The sequence below is a fragment of the Pygocentrus nattereri genome, chromosome 8 (genome assembly GCF_015220715.1).
Source record: "Pygocentrus nattereri isolate fPygNat1 chromosome 8, fPygNat1.pri, whole genome shotgun sequence".
NCBI classification, from domain to species: Eukaryota; Metazoa; Chordata; class Actinopteri; order Characiformes; family Serrasalmidae; genus Pygocentrus; species Pygocentrus nattereri.
Genome location: NC_051218.1, coordinates 11,006,879 through 11,020,573, shown reverse-complemented (window position 1 = coordinate 11,020,573; position 13,695 = coordinate 11,006,879). Strand labels below are relative to the sequence as shown.

The window sequence follows — 13,695 nt, the reverse complement described above, 5'->3', positions numbered from 1 at the left end:
TGTTTAACATGGATATGGCCCTCTTATAAAAACTGTCCCTCAAACGGTTTGTCCTTGTTTTGAGGTGTCGGTAACAGTGCTGTTTAGTCTTCACCTTCGGCAGGACTAACTGACTAGTTCCTAATGATCTGAGAGTTCTGCTAGGCTCATATTACTGCAGCATATCAGATAAATATGCTGGGCCTACACAAGTCACTCAGTTAAAGACCAGCATTAGCACCTTAAAGTCTATGCTGTAACACAGTGTAAAGGTTAAGAATGGAGGGTGATGTGTTCCTTTCTTTTACTCCTAGTGAGACTGTGGCTGCTGCATTTTGATTCAGTTGATGCTGTCTGTCTTCATCCAATTAAGAGACCACTGCAGTAATCAACTGTACTAGAAATAAAAGTGTGGATGAGTTTCTCCACATCTGGTGGAGTGAAAATAATCTCTGATTATTGTAGTCTGAGTATTGTAGTAATTGTAATTGTAGTAACTACTGGTACAAGGTAACGTGCTAGATTTTAAGATTTTAGGGCTCTCAAGTCCAGATAGGTAGCTAGTCTATGCCTCTCACTGCTTTTCCAAAAGAAAATATTCTCTGCTTTGTCTTCATTCAACTGGAGAATGTTTTGTCTTATCTAGTTAGTGATGTGCTCAAGGCACTTACAAAGTAACTCAAAAGCGACTCACTAAACTTGGACACAGATAAGGCTTAACAAGCAGATTTAACTGTTAGTGTTTATTTATCTGAAGGTGAGGGAATACACCAAGCAAACAAAATAATAAAAAAACAATTAAAATTGGTATAAAAACACACGCAGACATTTTCTAAGCTTATTTTCTCCCTCAGGTTCGAGGGGGTGCTGGAGCCTATCCCAGCTGTCATCAGGCGGAAGGCAAGACACACTGGTATAAAAACATTTTTATTTTAATAATTATTGGAAAATGTGTTAATTCTGCGATTCCGAATCCTGCTATTTAATTCCTGCTGTACTTTAGCTATCAAAAGCCCTTTATGAGGATAAAATGGTTGTGTTAGTGTAGGGAAACAGCAAATTTTGCAATGCAGAAGTAATTCTAGGACCAGGTTTTGGACATTATTCCTTTTAAAAAATGCTGTAATTTTAAAACTGTAAAATGTTGATTGGATGTAATCAATTTACTTAAAACTATTCCCTATGGAGAGGGTTTCCAAAGTGTGACCCGAAGTGTCTTCTGGAAAAAGCTTTTAAACAGCTTTTAAACAGTAGTATTACAATGATGAGTGACCAGTAACTGGAGCATGTCAGCCGGTACCACAGACCTGCTTGCTTACATGGCTAGCTGAACCCAAGAGGAGTTCATTACTGTAAATACAACTGCGTAAAATGTAACATAATGCACGAGGTAGACCTGAAAAGCAACTCTTGCTTAAACTGCAGAACTGATATTATGCACTAAAGTTTATAAGTATAAGTAATATCATTCCAACAGGTTATAAATGCAGATGGTAAATCAGGTGAAAATGTAATCACATACAAAAGTTTATATCTGTACTATTCTGTCTCCAGTCTTTTTTGTGATAGAATTATTGTAACAGCTCAGTCTATTAGGACTCCATCCACAGGCAGGTGTGCTTGGTACATGGCTGAGAATGAGCCCTCTCAGCGTGGACAGCGTCAGCAGTCAGAGATGGGGCGATGGGGTGAGGAGAGAAAAGTGAGAGTCGTGCAGCGAGGAGGCCCATGTGCACACAGCTGTCCGTATCCTTCCCCTGCAGAATCCCTGCCATCAGTCCACCTGCAAGGCTGAGCGAGAGAGCGAGAGCGAGAGCGAGAGCGAGCGCGAGCGCGAGCGAGAGAGAGAGAGAGAGAGAGAGAGAGAGAGAGAGAGAGAGAGAGAGAGAGAGAGAGGCAAGACAGAAAGAGCAATGTGTGAGAGAGACGTGGTGAGAGAGACCCACAAGGCTACTGCACCAGCAAAAAAAGGGAGAGTAAAAAGATGAGTGAACGTGGTTTGGAGTGACATACCTGTCTCCGGCTCCAGACACATTCACCGTCTCCTCAGACCGAACAGCCAGTGCTGGATAATACACAGCACACAGTCTTCCTTTCTACACAAGTTCAATCACAGCAAACACAACAGGCATCACTCCTCTTTACAGGCATTGCTTTTACTTTAAGGTGCTATATATATATATATATATATATATATATATATATATATATATATATATATATATATATATATATATATATATATATATATATATATATATATAACACCTGGTACTGAATATAACATACCTAGTTATTAGATAAACTAGTGTTGTTGTTCTGCTATTATTTCAGCTATATAAGAAAGTATAATATTCATTTGCACATTTTTAGGAATCTCATTAAGACCCCACTTACACCATAGGTACATATCAACATGCTTTCAAATACCATTTTTTAATTGATAGTGTTGTTTAAGTCCATCTTCTAAATTCTATACATTTCTGCAGTTTTTTTTAAATGTGTATATTTGCATAGCTGCTGCTGTTATTCCTTCAAAATTAGCAAATTTTACATCTATAGAACATATTCAAGGGGCTTTGCCATTTCATCTACATACAAGTACACAATGAAACAAAACAACATTCCTCAAGGACCAGATATCCATAGAAATAAAGAAAGAACACTGTTAATATTCTATCCATTCCATCTATATTGTACATTATTATGCCCTTGTCTTAAATTCTAGATTCAAGCATCCAAAAAAATACAATTTATGATGAGTCAGTGTTAGGTACTTATTGTAATCTTCTATACCCGTCTGTGCTTTTGTGGTCGCAGACTGACTGTTCCAGCTTCGTGCTCTCCACACACCAAGACCCCCAATGCGCCCAGTGTCACTACCACACAACACAGGTGCTCCAGCAGGGGGCGGGTAAGAGCTGCTGCACAGCTCAACACGTCCTCTAGAGAGTTTGGTAGAACTGTTGAGGTACAACAAAAACCACAGGCTTACTCCCTTTAATAAGCAGCACAGTACTTCAAAGTACCCTACAGAAGTCAAATATCCATTTTGTTTATTCAGTTTCCAGCCAGAATGGCCAGTATGTGCAAGTCATTCATTTCATGAGAGATTTCTGAGAAGATATAAAATAATCCACTTAAATAAGAAAGTAAGCGAAAAGTTCCGAGTTTCCAAAAGCCGAGTTCATAAATAAAAATGATAAAGAGAAACCGAGACTACGAACAATCGCACAAGAACTGGTAAACCACCAAAACTGTCACAATTAGATCAACAGCACTTAAAGCTTTCATCTTTGAGAGAGAGGAGAAAATCGAGCCCCAATCTTGCTTCAGATCTGAAAACATCCACAAGTGTTTCTGTCTATCCTTCCACTGTGAGAAGACAACAGCACTAGGAGTCTGCAAGGATGTGTAGCTGTCAAGAGGCTGGTACTGAGCAAAGGAAATGGATTAAAAAAGAAAATCTAGTGCAGAAAATTTGCATCAGAACGCAGAAAGTGGACAGAGTTCAAACCTCAGCATCACTGAATGTATTTGTTTTTATTCAGATCACGAGAAGAAGCGGAAAATGTGACCAATTTCTAAGACTGAACGTTACTGATGTGGAAACATATCCCTGCAGACTCTATGAAAAACTGAAAGTGAAAAGATTAGAAGCTGTAATAAAGATACTGAACGATCTAGAATTAAATTTAGCGGTTGAGGGGTCTGTGTTATGTTCTGTTAAAAATGTTTTCCACACATACAGTACTGTAACAAAATGAAATGGGTGTTCTTAAAAGTGTTAAGATCATCAAGGCACACACAGTACAGAATTATCAGGCCCAAATGATCAGAGCAAACTGATAATGAAGAGTTTGCTGCTTGCACTGCTGTAATTCACAGCACTGCTCTTGACTCACAGTCAGGAACGCACACAAAAGCAAGCGATGACTCATTTCCTGTATTAGCTGGAGTGCATGATCCCATCTCTCTTTTCATAAGATGATTTGAGGCTGGCTAATGTTTTTGAGCACAGTCTTTGTCTGTGGTGCTTTGTGTGAGTAGACAGCAGAATGATGGGCCTGTGTTTAGTGGAGGGTGTAAATCTGTGGTCCTTGCTGGACTAACAGCATTTTTTCATTTTACTAAACTTTAGTGCATTTTGATTCTGTGTTTTTATCCCCTGTATAGTTTGTTTGTAGCTAAGGGAATGAAACATTATTAGCTATGATTACCTTCTGGAGTCGGCAGGTGAAGAGTGCGGCTCATGGTGTACAACTCTGCCAGGTTGGGGGACGTGTAGGCAAGAGCCTTCCAGCTGTCTGACAGGAAGGGCTTACAGGCCTTATCAGCATCAGTGGGCTCATACCACACTGAAACAAACACACAAACACACATACACACACACACACACCATGGATGACGCACAGCTGTGGGCTGAAGATCTGAGCATTCAGTCTCTCAATAGCTGTGGATGTACCTGGGACTGAATGTTTCTTGGCAAGGCTGCAGACATAGTCGATGGTAGAAACAGGAATGTTCCCATCAAGAACCACAAGAGATGCTGAGCGCAACTGCTCCTCATACTGTGAAACCTGCACAGCATTTGTATTTAGACCTTATTTCTCCCTCATACATTGAACCTGGCTCTGGCAAATTAGCCATTAAAATGATAGTAAGAAAATACATTTTTCACAATTTCTCCCTTATCACAAATGCAATGAATCAGCCAAAACACATTTCTTAATTAACAGTTTCTTGGACGGTAGATAAAGTAACAAGTAACATACATGTGAAATGGTAAGGTAAAGTGTTTTTAGGCCTCCTTTAAAAGTAAAAAGTCAAAAGTTTGTCACATAGATAAAAACAGTAGAAGCAGCCACTTTCATGCCCGAATGTGGCCTGCACTTTAGCCAATTTTTATAGCTAACAGTATGTCATACAGCAGTGGTCACCAACCATGGTCCTGGAGATCTACCTTCCCGCGGAGTCTAGAACCAACCACAATGTGCCAAACCTGCTTCAGCTAATGCACATCTTCAGAAGTCCTTGATTGGATGGATCAGAAAGATTAGTTTTACTAGGAGGGAGACAGCATGTTTGATGCAGGTTGGAACAAAACTCTTCAGGAAGGTAGATCTCCAGGAGGAAGGTTGGTGACCACTGTCGTACAGGGTCAAAACCACATAAGCAGGTCTGTTTGAGATTACTTAACAATTTGACACGTTATGTGCAGTTTAAGCACATAAGCATCCATTAGGACCAGTTAGCTACTTTGGCTTCGTAGTGCTAGTACAATATTACAGATGCAACCTTCAGAAACCAAACATGTCTTGGTCAGACTACATTTGGGGTATGGTGTAAATTTGATTTTTGGCCGAAAAATCCTTTTAATTCCGAACTGCAGCTGTTGCAGTTATTTTGTACTGCAGTTTCTGTCATGTTGGTAACAAAACATCAGTGAAAAGTGTTAATGTGTTTTTTTTCAGTGGCAGAAAAGACACTCACATACTGCTCTTTAATTTGTTGGTGGATGTCCATGTCCCCCAGTCCAAGACTCAGCTCTCCACTCTCTGTGATCACAGCGCAGTAGGTGGCAGTCCTCTGACCCTGCAATCTTGCGACTGCACTGGTGTTCTAATGAACACCAAAGAGAGTTCTGTATTGCTTATATTTGCACAGTTTTCAGGCAAGAGATCAGTTTTACTCAGAGTTATCTACAATTTTGGATTAAATGAGCAGCAGTGAACAGTGCATCACAATATTTTATTAATCTAAGGTTTGATAAGTATGAACAGACCAACAGTGCCACAGTTTCACTCACTGTGCTGCACTAAATCTAGTTAAACAGCCTGATTATGCTCTCTTTATAATGAAACATGCAGCAGGTCAGCATTGTTTCAGTACACACAATAACCACATAATAATGCACAGAGAAGCCTACTGTGATGTAATTTATCACAGAATAAGAATATTCTCATATTATCCACATCATCATCTGAAGATTATGATTAAACTGCATTGCTTTTGGAATATTAGAATCTTTTATAGTCAATTATAATACACACACACAGACACACACATTTTCTAAGTCACTCATACTCCTGGGCTGGGGCACTGATGGAGTTCATTGGGCAGAAGGCAAGAAACACCCTGAACAGGCCACCAGTCCATCACAGGACAGATACACAGACATACACAACCACATGCACACATAAGAGCAATTTAGCATCTCCAGTTTTCTTGCAGTGAGGTGACAGCACTACCCACTGTGCTACTGTGCCTCAACATCAATTCAAATATTATTCAATAAAATATGCATGTTTTTTTTTTGTTGCCAAAACACAATTTCTTCAAATGTAAAAATCCTCTCATAAAGCCTGCTGTGCTGTGTTTATTGTCTGTATTTCATTACTGTGCAGACAGTTGTTTGTCAAATTTGAATCAAACTGAATGAGATGTGCACGAAAATGGACTTATAGACTACCTGGTCTGTCTAGGGTTAATCATCAGTCTATTATCATCATCATCATCATCATCATCATCATCACACAGTACTTACCATATGCTCACAGTAGTTGAGCATGGCATCACTATGAGAATCTGTTCCAACAGCTGAGATGAAGAGAGGTTTGTGGCCCAGCCTGCTCAGACAGTCTTAAAGGCACAGAATTGGAATAGAAAGAAGAATAACGATTTGTTCTAGACCAAAACGGTGGACTCTAAACATCAGTGTAAACACATTTGTGAGTTACCTGCAATATTCCTACCCACTCCCCCAAAGGACTGGCACACACTTCCTGGGTTTGTCTGTCCAAACTGATATACATACAAACAGTTTTCTATCAGGAAATTATTCCATTTTAACACAGGAGTTTGTACAGAAGCTAATGCCTTAATAAAACAATCTGCATGTTTCCATAAACATTTTCAGAGCAGATGTTTTATGAACATCTTTAACCTTACCAATAACTTCTTTGTTGTTCCTTTAGCAATGAAGTCAACATTCACACCACCAATGACAACCTGTAGAAGATACAGTGGAATAAGATTTTAGACATACTGAAGGCAACACCTCAAGTCAGGTTCATAAATTTCCCAGCATTTGCCTTTGATGACAAAACACAATGTTCACAAATCGCTCTTTAATGCATTTCCCACATCAGTACTGCCACTATGAATTGTTCAATGTCCTATGTTCAATGATCTATCATTTTCACATCAAATGTGCATGTTATAAATATTTACTTACAGGTGAATTTTCACACATGGTCATTTTAAGACCAAACTGATCTGTGCAGATGTTTTAGAAATAAGACCCCACCACTTCTGTGTCTCATTTGTGTGAACTGGCTTTGAAGCCTACATACAGGTTTGGATTTCGAGGGCTGGTTCTTCTCCCACATCTTACTGCTTCCTCTGGGACCACTCTGACGCTTCTTCATGTACTCAGAAAGGGCACAAGCTATCTGACTGCCCACCTTTGCGTTATTATGAATAAGAGCTATGTCTAAGGCAGAGATGAGTCAAGGAAAATCTTATTTATGCTGAAAATAAGGTTCTTAAATTGTTTATGTACAAAAAAAATTAAGATACCAAAAAGGGTTCTTTGTGTGAAGTTCTAAGAAAACCACATTTAACCACACTTATGGAACCTTTCAATGGATGGTTCTCTAGGGAAAACCCTTTGTCTCAAGTTACACTTACAAATGTTTTTGAAACCTGGTTCTTTAGGGAACCAAAAGTGGTTCTTCTGTGGTATTGCTCAAATAACTGTTTGTTGCATGTGTTTAAATGTGAGTAAGATTCTAGGAAAACACATTTAATTGGTGTGGAACTTTTGCTTTACATGGAGGTTCTTTAAAAATGTCTTTTACACTTGCACATCTCATTCATAGAAACGGTCCTTCAAAAAAGATTCTCAGTCTAGGTAAGAATAATACATGGAGATACATAATTATTGATATTGTATGTGATATCAGTAACGTCTTTGTTAGATACTGGCTTGGAGGGACTGGCCCTCAGTGAGCTCGCTGACTCTCTGCAGGATGAAAGGGGTCACATCTCTTCCTCCGATTCCTTTAAGCCTGTAGAGAACACAGAGCACGTGATTTGGACATGGACATGTGCTCTGTGTCATATCGATTTGATGTTATCTCTGACCAATGCCCAATTCCTTGTGCCATGTTAAAGCCTAAACCTGACCTCAAATGAGCTTTGAAGGTACATAAAGTCCAGGCTTGACTACATTTCATAAATGAACATCAGTTTTAAATGACTAGACTAGTAAACATTATGCATGTAATTATGTATGCCACTAAAAGCATTAGCTTAAAGGGCCTATATCCTATTTCATATTTGTCTTCTCCATTTGTTCATGTGAGGTCTCGTTCAAAAAGATTAAAACTTCAGTAAGAATGGGTGAGGCTGCACTGCTGTAGGCTGAATAGGTGCATGTGAGTGACTGAGTTGGTTCTCATGACATCACATGGACAACAAGTTCAAAATGGGCTGCTTCGGTAGCTTGGTTTCTATATAAGGACTGTACGGACTGGGAAATGAATGGTATGTTTTGAAAGTTTTTTTTACATATTACTTCCAACTCCTTTATTTCAAAAGTGTAATGGGAATTTGGTTTACCATGATATGGGCCCTTTAAATATGTTTCCATTCAACCTTGTTATATTTAGTGAATATGGTTTAAAAAGTTATTTATCAACATGCATTTTTAGTGATAGGATCATGTTCAAATTTCATTTGACTGCATGAAAAAACAGGTGTAAACACACCCAGGACACAATCAGAACACTCAAACCACATTCGGAGATGGTAATTGCATTTTTATACCTGCATACAGTGGCATAAGCGAACATGCGTGTGCTAAGGGCTAACTAGCAGCAAAGGAGGATAAAAAGAGTATAAAAAAGGAAATGCTGCAAGTCTGGAGAATACGGGAGATTTAGTTTGGGCACAAGTGTCTTCTTGTACACCTGGGCCAATAGAATGGTCCAAGCCAATTCATATCATAGGAAACAGAAAATGTCGACAGAATTAAAATATATATGTTTACTTTTACTTTTATACTTTTTTACTTTTTACAGGGGAAAGTAAAATCATTGTATCTGCCACATTGGGAATGAACGTAAATTGAATCTGGCCAAAGTATATCATCACTGCCTTTTTTTTTTCCTTTTGACATAATTGGAACATGTCAGCTGCCTTTTACATTGTATCGGAATTACACAATGAACTGACCAATAGAAATACTGCAAAATAACACAGAATAAATAACTGGTGCATTAGCTTCCATTAAAAAAAAGCTAACAATGTTTTTCTCTCATCTGTAAAGTTACCATTTGGGGCATACAAGCTTTTGTTCTGACAGCAACCATATCCAGATATGATACCAACATGAAACACATTTAATGAAATGTGTAAATAAGCCCCAAGAGTGAGAGAAACCACCTATATTTACTTTACCCAGGATGCTGGGTTACCTGGCCTCATCCACTGCAACCTGTATAGCATAGTCTATCTGCTGTCCAGCAGCAGCATGCTCTTCTGGAATGGGCACGGCCAGTAGGACTCCACTCTCCAGGCCTAGAGACAGCATGCTTGCTGGGGGCAGAAAAAGAGCATATAGTTCCCTTAGTCTTAATCTGCGGGTGGAGACACAGAACAACAATTACAACAAATCAGAAATGATAAGAAAAAGGATTTTTCTTTCAAACTTACCAATAAGTTTTGCTGCCTCTTCAGCATTCAGGACATTGTATGGAGAAGTGAATCCACTCTGAGTAGAGAAGAAGGCTGGGAAACTCTTTGACTTTCCGTAAGTGGCTACACAGACCCCCTGAGTTTCCTAAGAATACAGTATTAAAGAGATGTCACCGCTAAGCAATTATCAAAGTCACTTCGGTGTAGTTTATTACAACAACAATATCAATTTTGCCTGACAGTGGATGTTATTTTATTTGATCACCGACCAAAAACTCTAGGGTACGGCCAATGTCCAGGATGGACTTCACACCAGCGGACACCACAGCGATGGGAGTGCGGCCCAGTTCAGTCAGATCAGCGCTAACATCCAGAGCTATGAGGAACATTCATTGATCAGTCTTTAAAATTATCAACAGTAACTGTTACCTATAAACTTATACAGAATACAGTGGGTTGTCCATACATTTCACATTAAAAACACCATTACTTACAAGAGATCTTGTATGATATACAGCTGCTGTTATAACAAAACCTTGTAACCACTTTTTTATTCCATCATTTGAAAAAGCCAGCTGTTCTTCCCCCTGTCAAATCACTTCATGATGATTGGATTGAAAGAAATGACTCAAAATGACTTCTATATGAATAAAATCTTGAATTATTAAATTACATTCAACATTAATTATACTTTTTTCTTCTTTTGAAAAATGACAATTTTCAGGTACAAGGTTTTGCTCTGATAGTAAGAACATGCTTAATCTATATCCTAATCTATAGTTATCTATATCTTTTGTTATATTTAAACAATAGTGTCAGTGTGACTTACAGTTCTCTCCATCTCTGTGCACTCCTCCAATCCCTCCAGTCACAAACACAGGAATCCCTACTTTGTGGGCTGCAATCATTGTGCCTGAGACGGTGGTGCCTCCAGACAAACCCTACTGATTCAATCACATATTACTCACCTTCACATCCACACTGTCTCTACGATAAGCAGAAAAGCTACGTATTAATTTTCCACCTTGCTGATAACATAGGGCAAGTCTCTCCTGGACACCTTAAGGGCCATTTTACTGCGCGCCAGGAAGTCCAGCTCCTCTGAAGATAAACCTACATGAACAGTGCCTTCCAAAACTCCCACAGTTGCTGGAGTTGCCCCCTCGGCTCTCACGATGGCCTCCACCTCTTTGGCTGTGCTAAAAACAGATCACTTATTCCACAGAGTTTAAAGCAGAAAGTCAAATTCACACAACTTCCTCATTTCCCCAAACGTCCACTAATCAATACGTCTGTAGCTCCAGACTTTCTTCTTCTTTTTTCCACTGGAGCTACAAGGCTAATGTAGCTAACGTGTAATGGAATTCTATACACACCAATTAGCACTGCACAGACAGCATGCCTAAATCAAACTTGCCTAAAAGCACATTGAGTTATGTGACTTATGACCATGTATACCATGACATACTGTTATCTGTTAAAATGGACAGAAGTAGATTGCATTTAATATACGTCACTGGAACCAGACGCCAAATACATGTAAAATACATGACTCAGGATCAGGGGCCTAAGTATTTGCAAATTAAGTCTTGTTAGCTACATTAAGCTTGCAGCTCTAGCACAAAACTAAAGAAGCAAACTTCAGACATGTCTTGGCTAATCAGCCGCATTTGGAGTGAGAAAAAAAACATCACTATCATAATTTTTTGAATTATGTACTGTTTTCCAGTGGTGGACAAAGTACACAAATCATGTAGTTGAGTTAAAGTAGAGATACCCAAGGTAACACTAAAGTGTTTGACTTCAAACATACTTAAGTATCGAAAGTAAAGGTACTAAAAGATTAATTATGACGCTAATGTCCTATTAGCATTGTTGTAATAAAACTCTTGCTTTATCAACTCATTTTAGATGAAATACTCCAGTGTCACTATTTTCCATTAGGCAGAACTTTTTGCAAACAAGCAAAGATTCAGTTTAAGATTTATTTGCAACTGAGTTACAAGTTTAAGTTTAATAAAAACTTTAAACTCAGATTCCTTTTCCTTTAGTAAACTAAATTTACTATAAAATGAAAGTGTTTGTATAAATTCAGAAAAAAGTCAGTCATGACTGCATATGTGTACATATTTCTATATTGTGGTCTATTTACACAAAGTTAGGTTAGTTCCACCATTTATGTTGAATAGACACTCCCAAAACTTTATGCTGCTGCACTGATTTTGAACCGTGTGCTTGCATTGGGTTGGTATGTCCAACAGGTCAAAACAAGCTCCAAGCAAAGTGCACGCTGTGCCCTGATTGGTGTTCTTGCTTCACGTTTCTTTCATTTTGACATGTTACATTCATGTTTTATACACATGAGCCAAAAGGAATGACTTCGTAAAATGTAGTGGAGTAAAAAGTAAGATATTTGACTTTGAAATGTAGTGGAGTGAAAGTACAAAGTCGCCAAAAATGGAAAAACTTCAGTAAAGTACAGATACACAAAAAAACTATTTAAGTACAGTAACAAATTAGATTTACTTAGTTACTGTCCACCACTGCTGTTTTCACATGTTTGCCATTTGTCTAACTCAGGCACTGCTTTTGCAGAATATATGCCCAACACTGTTGTCAGCTGTAGACACAGATCAAGCTGATCAATGTGTGTGTGTGTATATATATATATATATATATATATATATATATATATGTATATATATGTGTGTGTGTGTGTGTGTGTGTGTGTGTGTGTGTATGTATGTATATATATATATATATATATATATATATATATATATATATATATATATATATATATATATATATATATATATATATGTGTGTGTGTGTGTGTGTGTGTGTGTGTGTGTGTGTGTGTGTGTGTGTGTGTGTGTGTGTGTGTGTGTAGAATAAATCAGCGGAGGAGAACAGTTGTGCTGTGTGTGATCTTTTCTACCTCAGGTTGTGAGGGTAAGGCATGCCATGTGTGATGATGGTACTCTCCAGAGCCACCACAGGCCGGTGTTCAGCCAGAGCCTCGCGCACAGTGGGGTGAACTTTAAACAGCCTATCTGTGGAAGATAGAACATCGCAATAGCTTACAGTTCAACTGGTTCACAGATAAGTGATTTCTGACGGCAAACTAGTATGTGTGAGTATATGTGTGGGCATGCTTACTGAAATATCTATTGGGAAGAATATTTAGGGTTTACCATATTTGCCAGACATGCAGGAAGATGTTGAAATACAGCGCCACAAACCAGATGACAGTTTCTTTAGCATCTTCATTCTTAAAGTAATCTTAGTGATGGAAGAAGAAATCAGTGCAAAACCAGTCAACACATACAGTCTTCATGCTACTGGCACAAACTGACAAACTTTCAGTCCAACCATTCAGAGAAGCTTTTATGCTCCACTTGCTTAAGACAAGCAGGCAGTGTGCAAAGCTGAGACAGCCAGCTCTGGTTTATTCCCAATTCAGCTACTAAAACAATCAGAATCCTTTGCAAAGTGTGAAGGTGTTAAAGTTTAGCAAAGTCCAACATGAAATGAAAAAGGACATGATATGGTAAGACCACTTCAACTGAACGCTTTACATGAACATTTAAGCACTTGTAACAATCTTTCAAGTCCCTTGGCCTCAAATCAAAACACCAGTCACGTCCATTACTTACATGCTGTGACTCAAGTCCACCGTGCGTTGTTTGCCAAAGTAGCCGGCTAATGTTCTCACAGGCATCAAAATACGTTTCAACTAGTAACAGAAATTTCACATTTCAGCGCAAATTTGCTGCAGAGCTAAAAGCTAGGCTCTCCCACTGTCGGTGGAGCTGCACTTCGACCCGAGAGCGTCTGTTTGTTTTGACCAAAGAGCGCATCATCTGGAGCTTTTCTCTCTGTTACCCTACAGCCAGAGGTCAGGGGACTTTTATGTTAATAGTTAAATAAAAGTTAAATTATAAAAACACATAACATACAAATGGCAATGACATACAAGTACCTTTTCTCAAATAAAATGAATAATAAATA

The 13,695-nt window shown here is 38.6% G+C and overlaps 1 protein-coding gene across 2 annotated transcripts; it reads right to left on the bottom strand.

The window, feature by feature from the left end:
• Positions 1-703: 703 nt before the first annotated feature.
• On the bottom strand, positions 704-13,519 carry zgc:136858 (uncharacterized protein LOC678543 homolog). 2 transcript variants are annotated; one of them, XM_017690261.2, is made up of 19 exons: positions 13,341-13,519; positions 12,879-12,966; positions 12,623-12,737; positions 10,706-10,880; positions 10,511-10,622; positions 9,951-10,057; positions 9,700-9,826; positions 9,462-9,582; positions 7,966-8,051; positions 7,335-7,474; positions 6,931-6,990; positions 6,720-6,783; positions 6,527-6,621; positions 5,473-5,601; positions 4,445-4,559; positions 4,200-4,337; positions 2,776-2,942; positions 1,993-2,075; positions 704-1,770 (listed from the first exon to the last, which is right to left on the bottom strand). In XM_017690261.2, the coding sequence occupies exons 2-19, from the start codon at positions 12,952-12,954 to the stop codon at positions 1,572-1,574; spliced, it is 2,109 nt and encodes a 702-aa protein (XP_017545750.1). In that variant the 5' UTR covers positions 12,955-12,966; positions 13,341-13,519; the 3' UTR covers positions 704-1,571. The 2 variants fall into 2 exon arrangements, with proteins under 2 accessions (XP_017545750.1, XP_017545751.1); XM_017690262.2 differs by lacking the exons at positions 12,623-12,737; positions 12,879-12,966; positions 13,341-13,519 and having other exon boundaries at positions 10,511-10,625; positions 10,706-11,783.
• Between the last annotated feature and the right edge of the window lie 176 nt (positions 13,520-13,695).

Bases quoted from the DNA above. Each gene is read 5' to 3' on its own strand.
- zgc:136858 (XM_017690261.2), bottom strand. From the start codon at position 12,954: ATGAAGATGCTAAAGAAACTGTCATCTGGTTTGTGGCGCTGTATTTCA. The intron at 7,475-7,965 runs GTATCTAACAAA...TCTCTGCCTTAG, and splicing joins GGGCCAGTCCCTCCAAGCCA to ACATAGCTCTTATTCATAAT. The intron at 4,560-5,472 runs GTGAGTGTCTTT...AATGCTGTGCAG, and splicing joins AACAAATTAAAGAGCAGTAT to GTTTCACAGTATGAGGAGCA.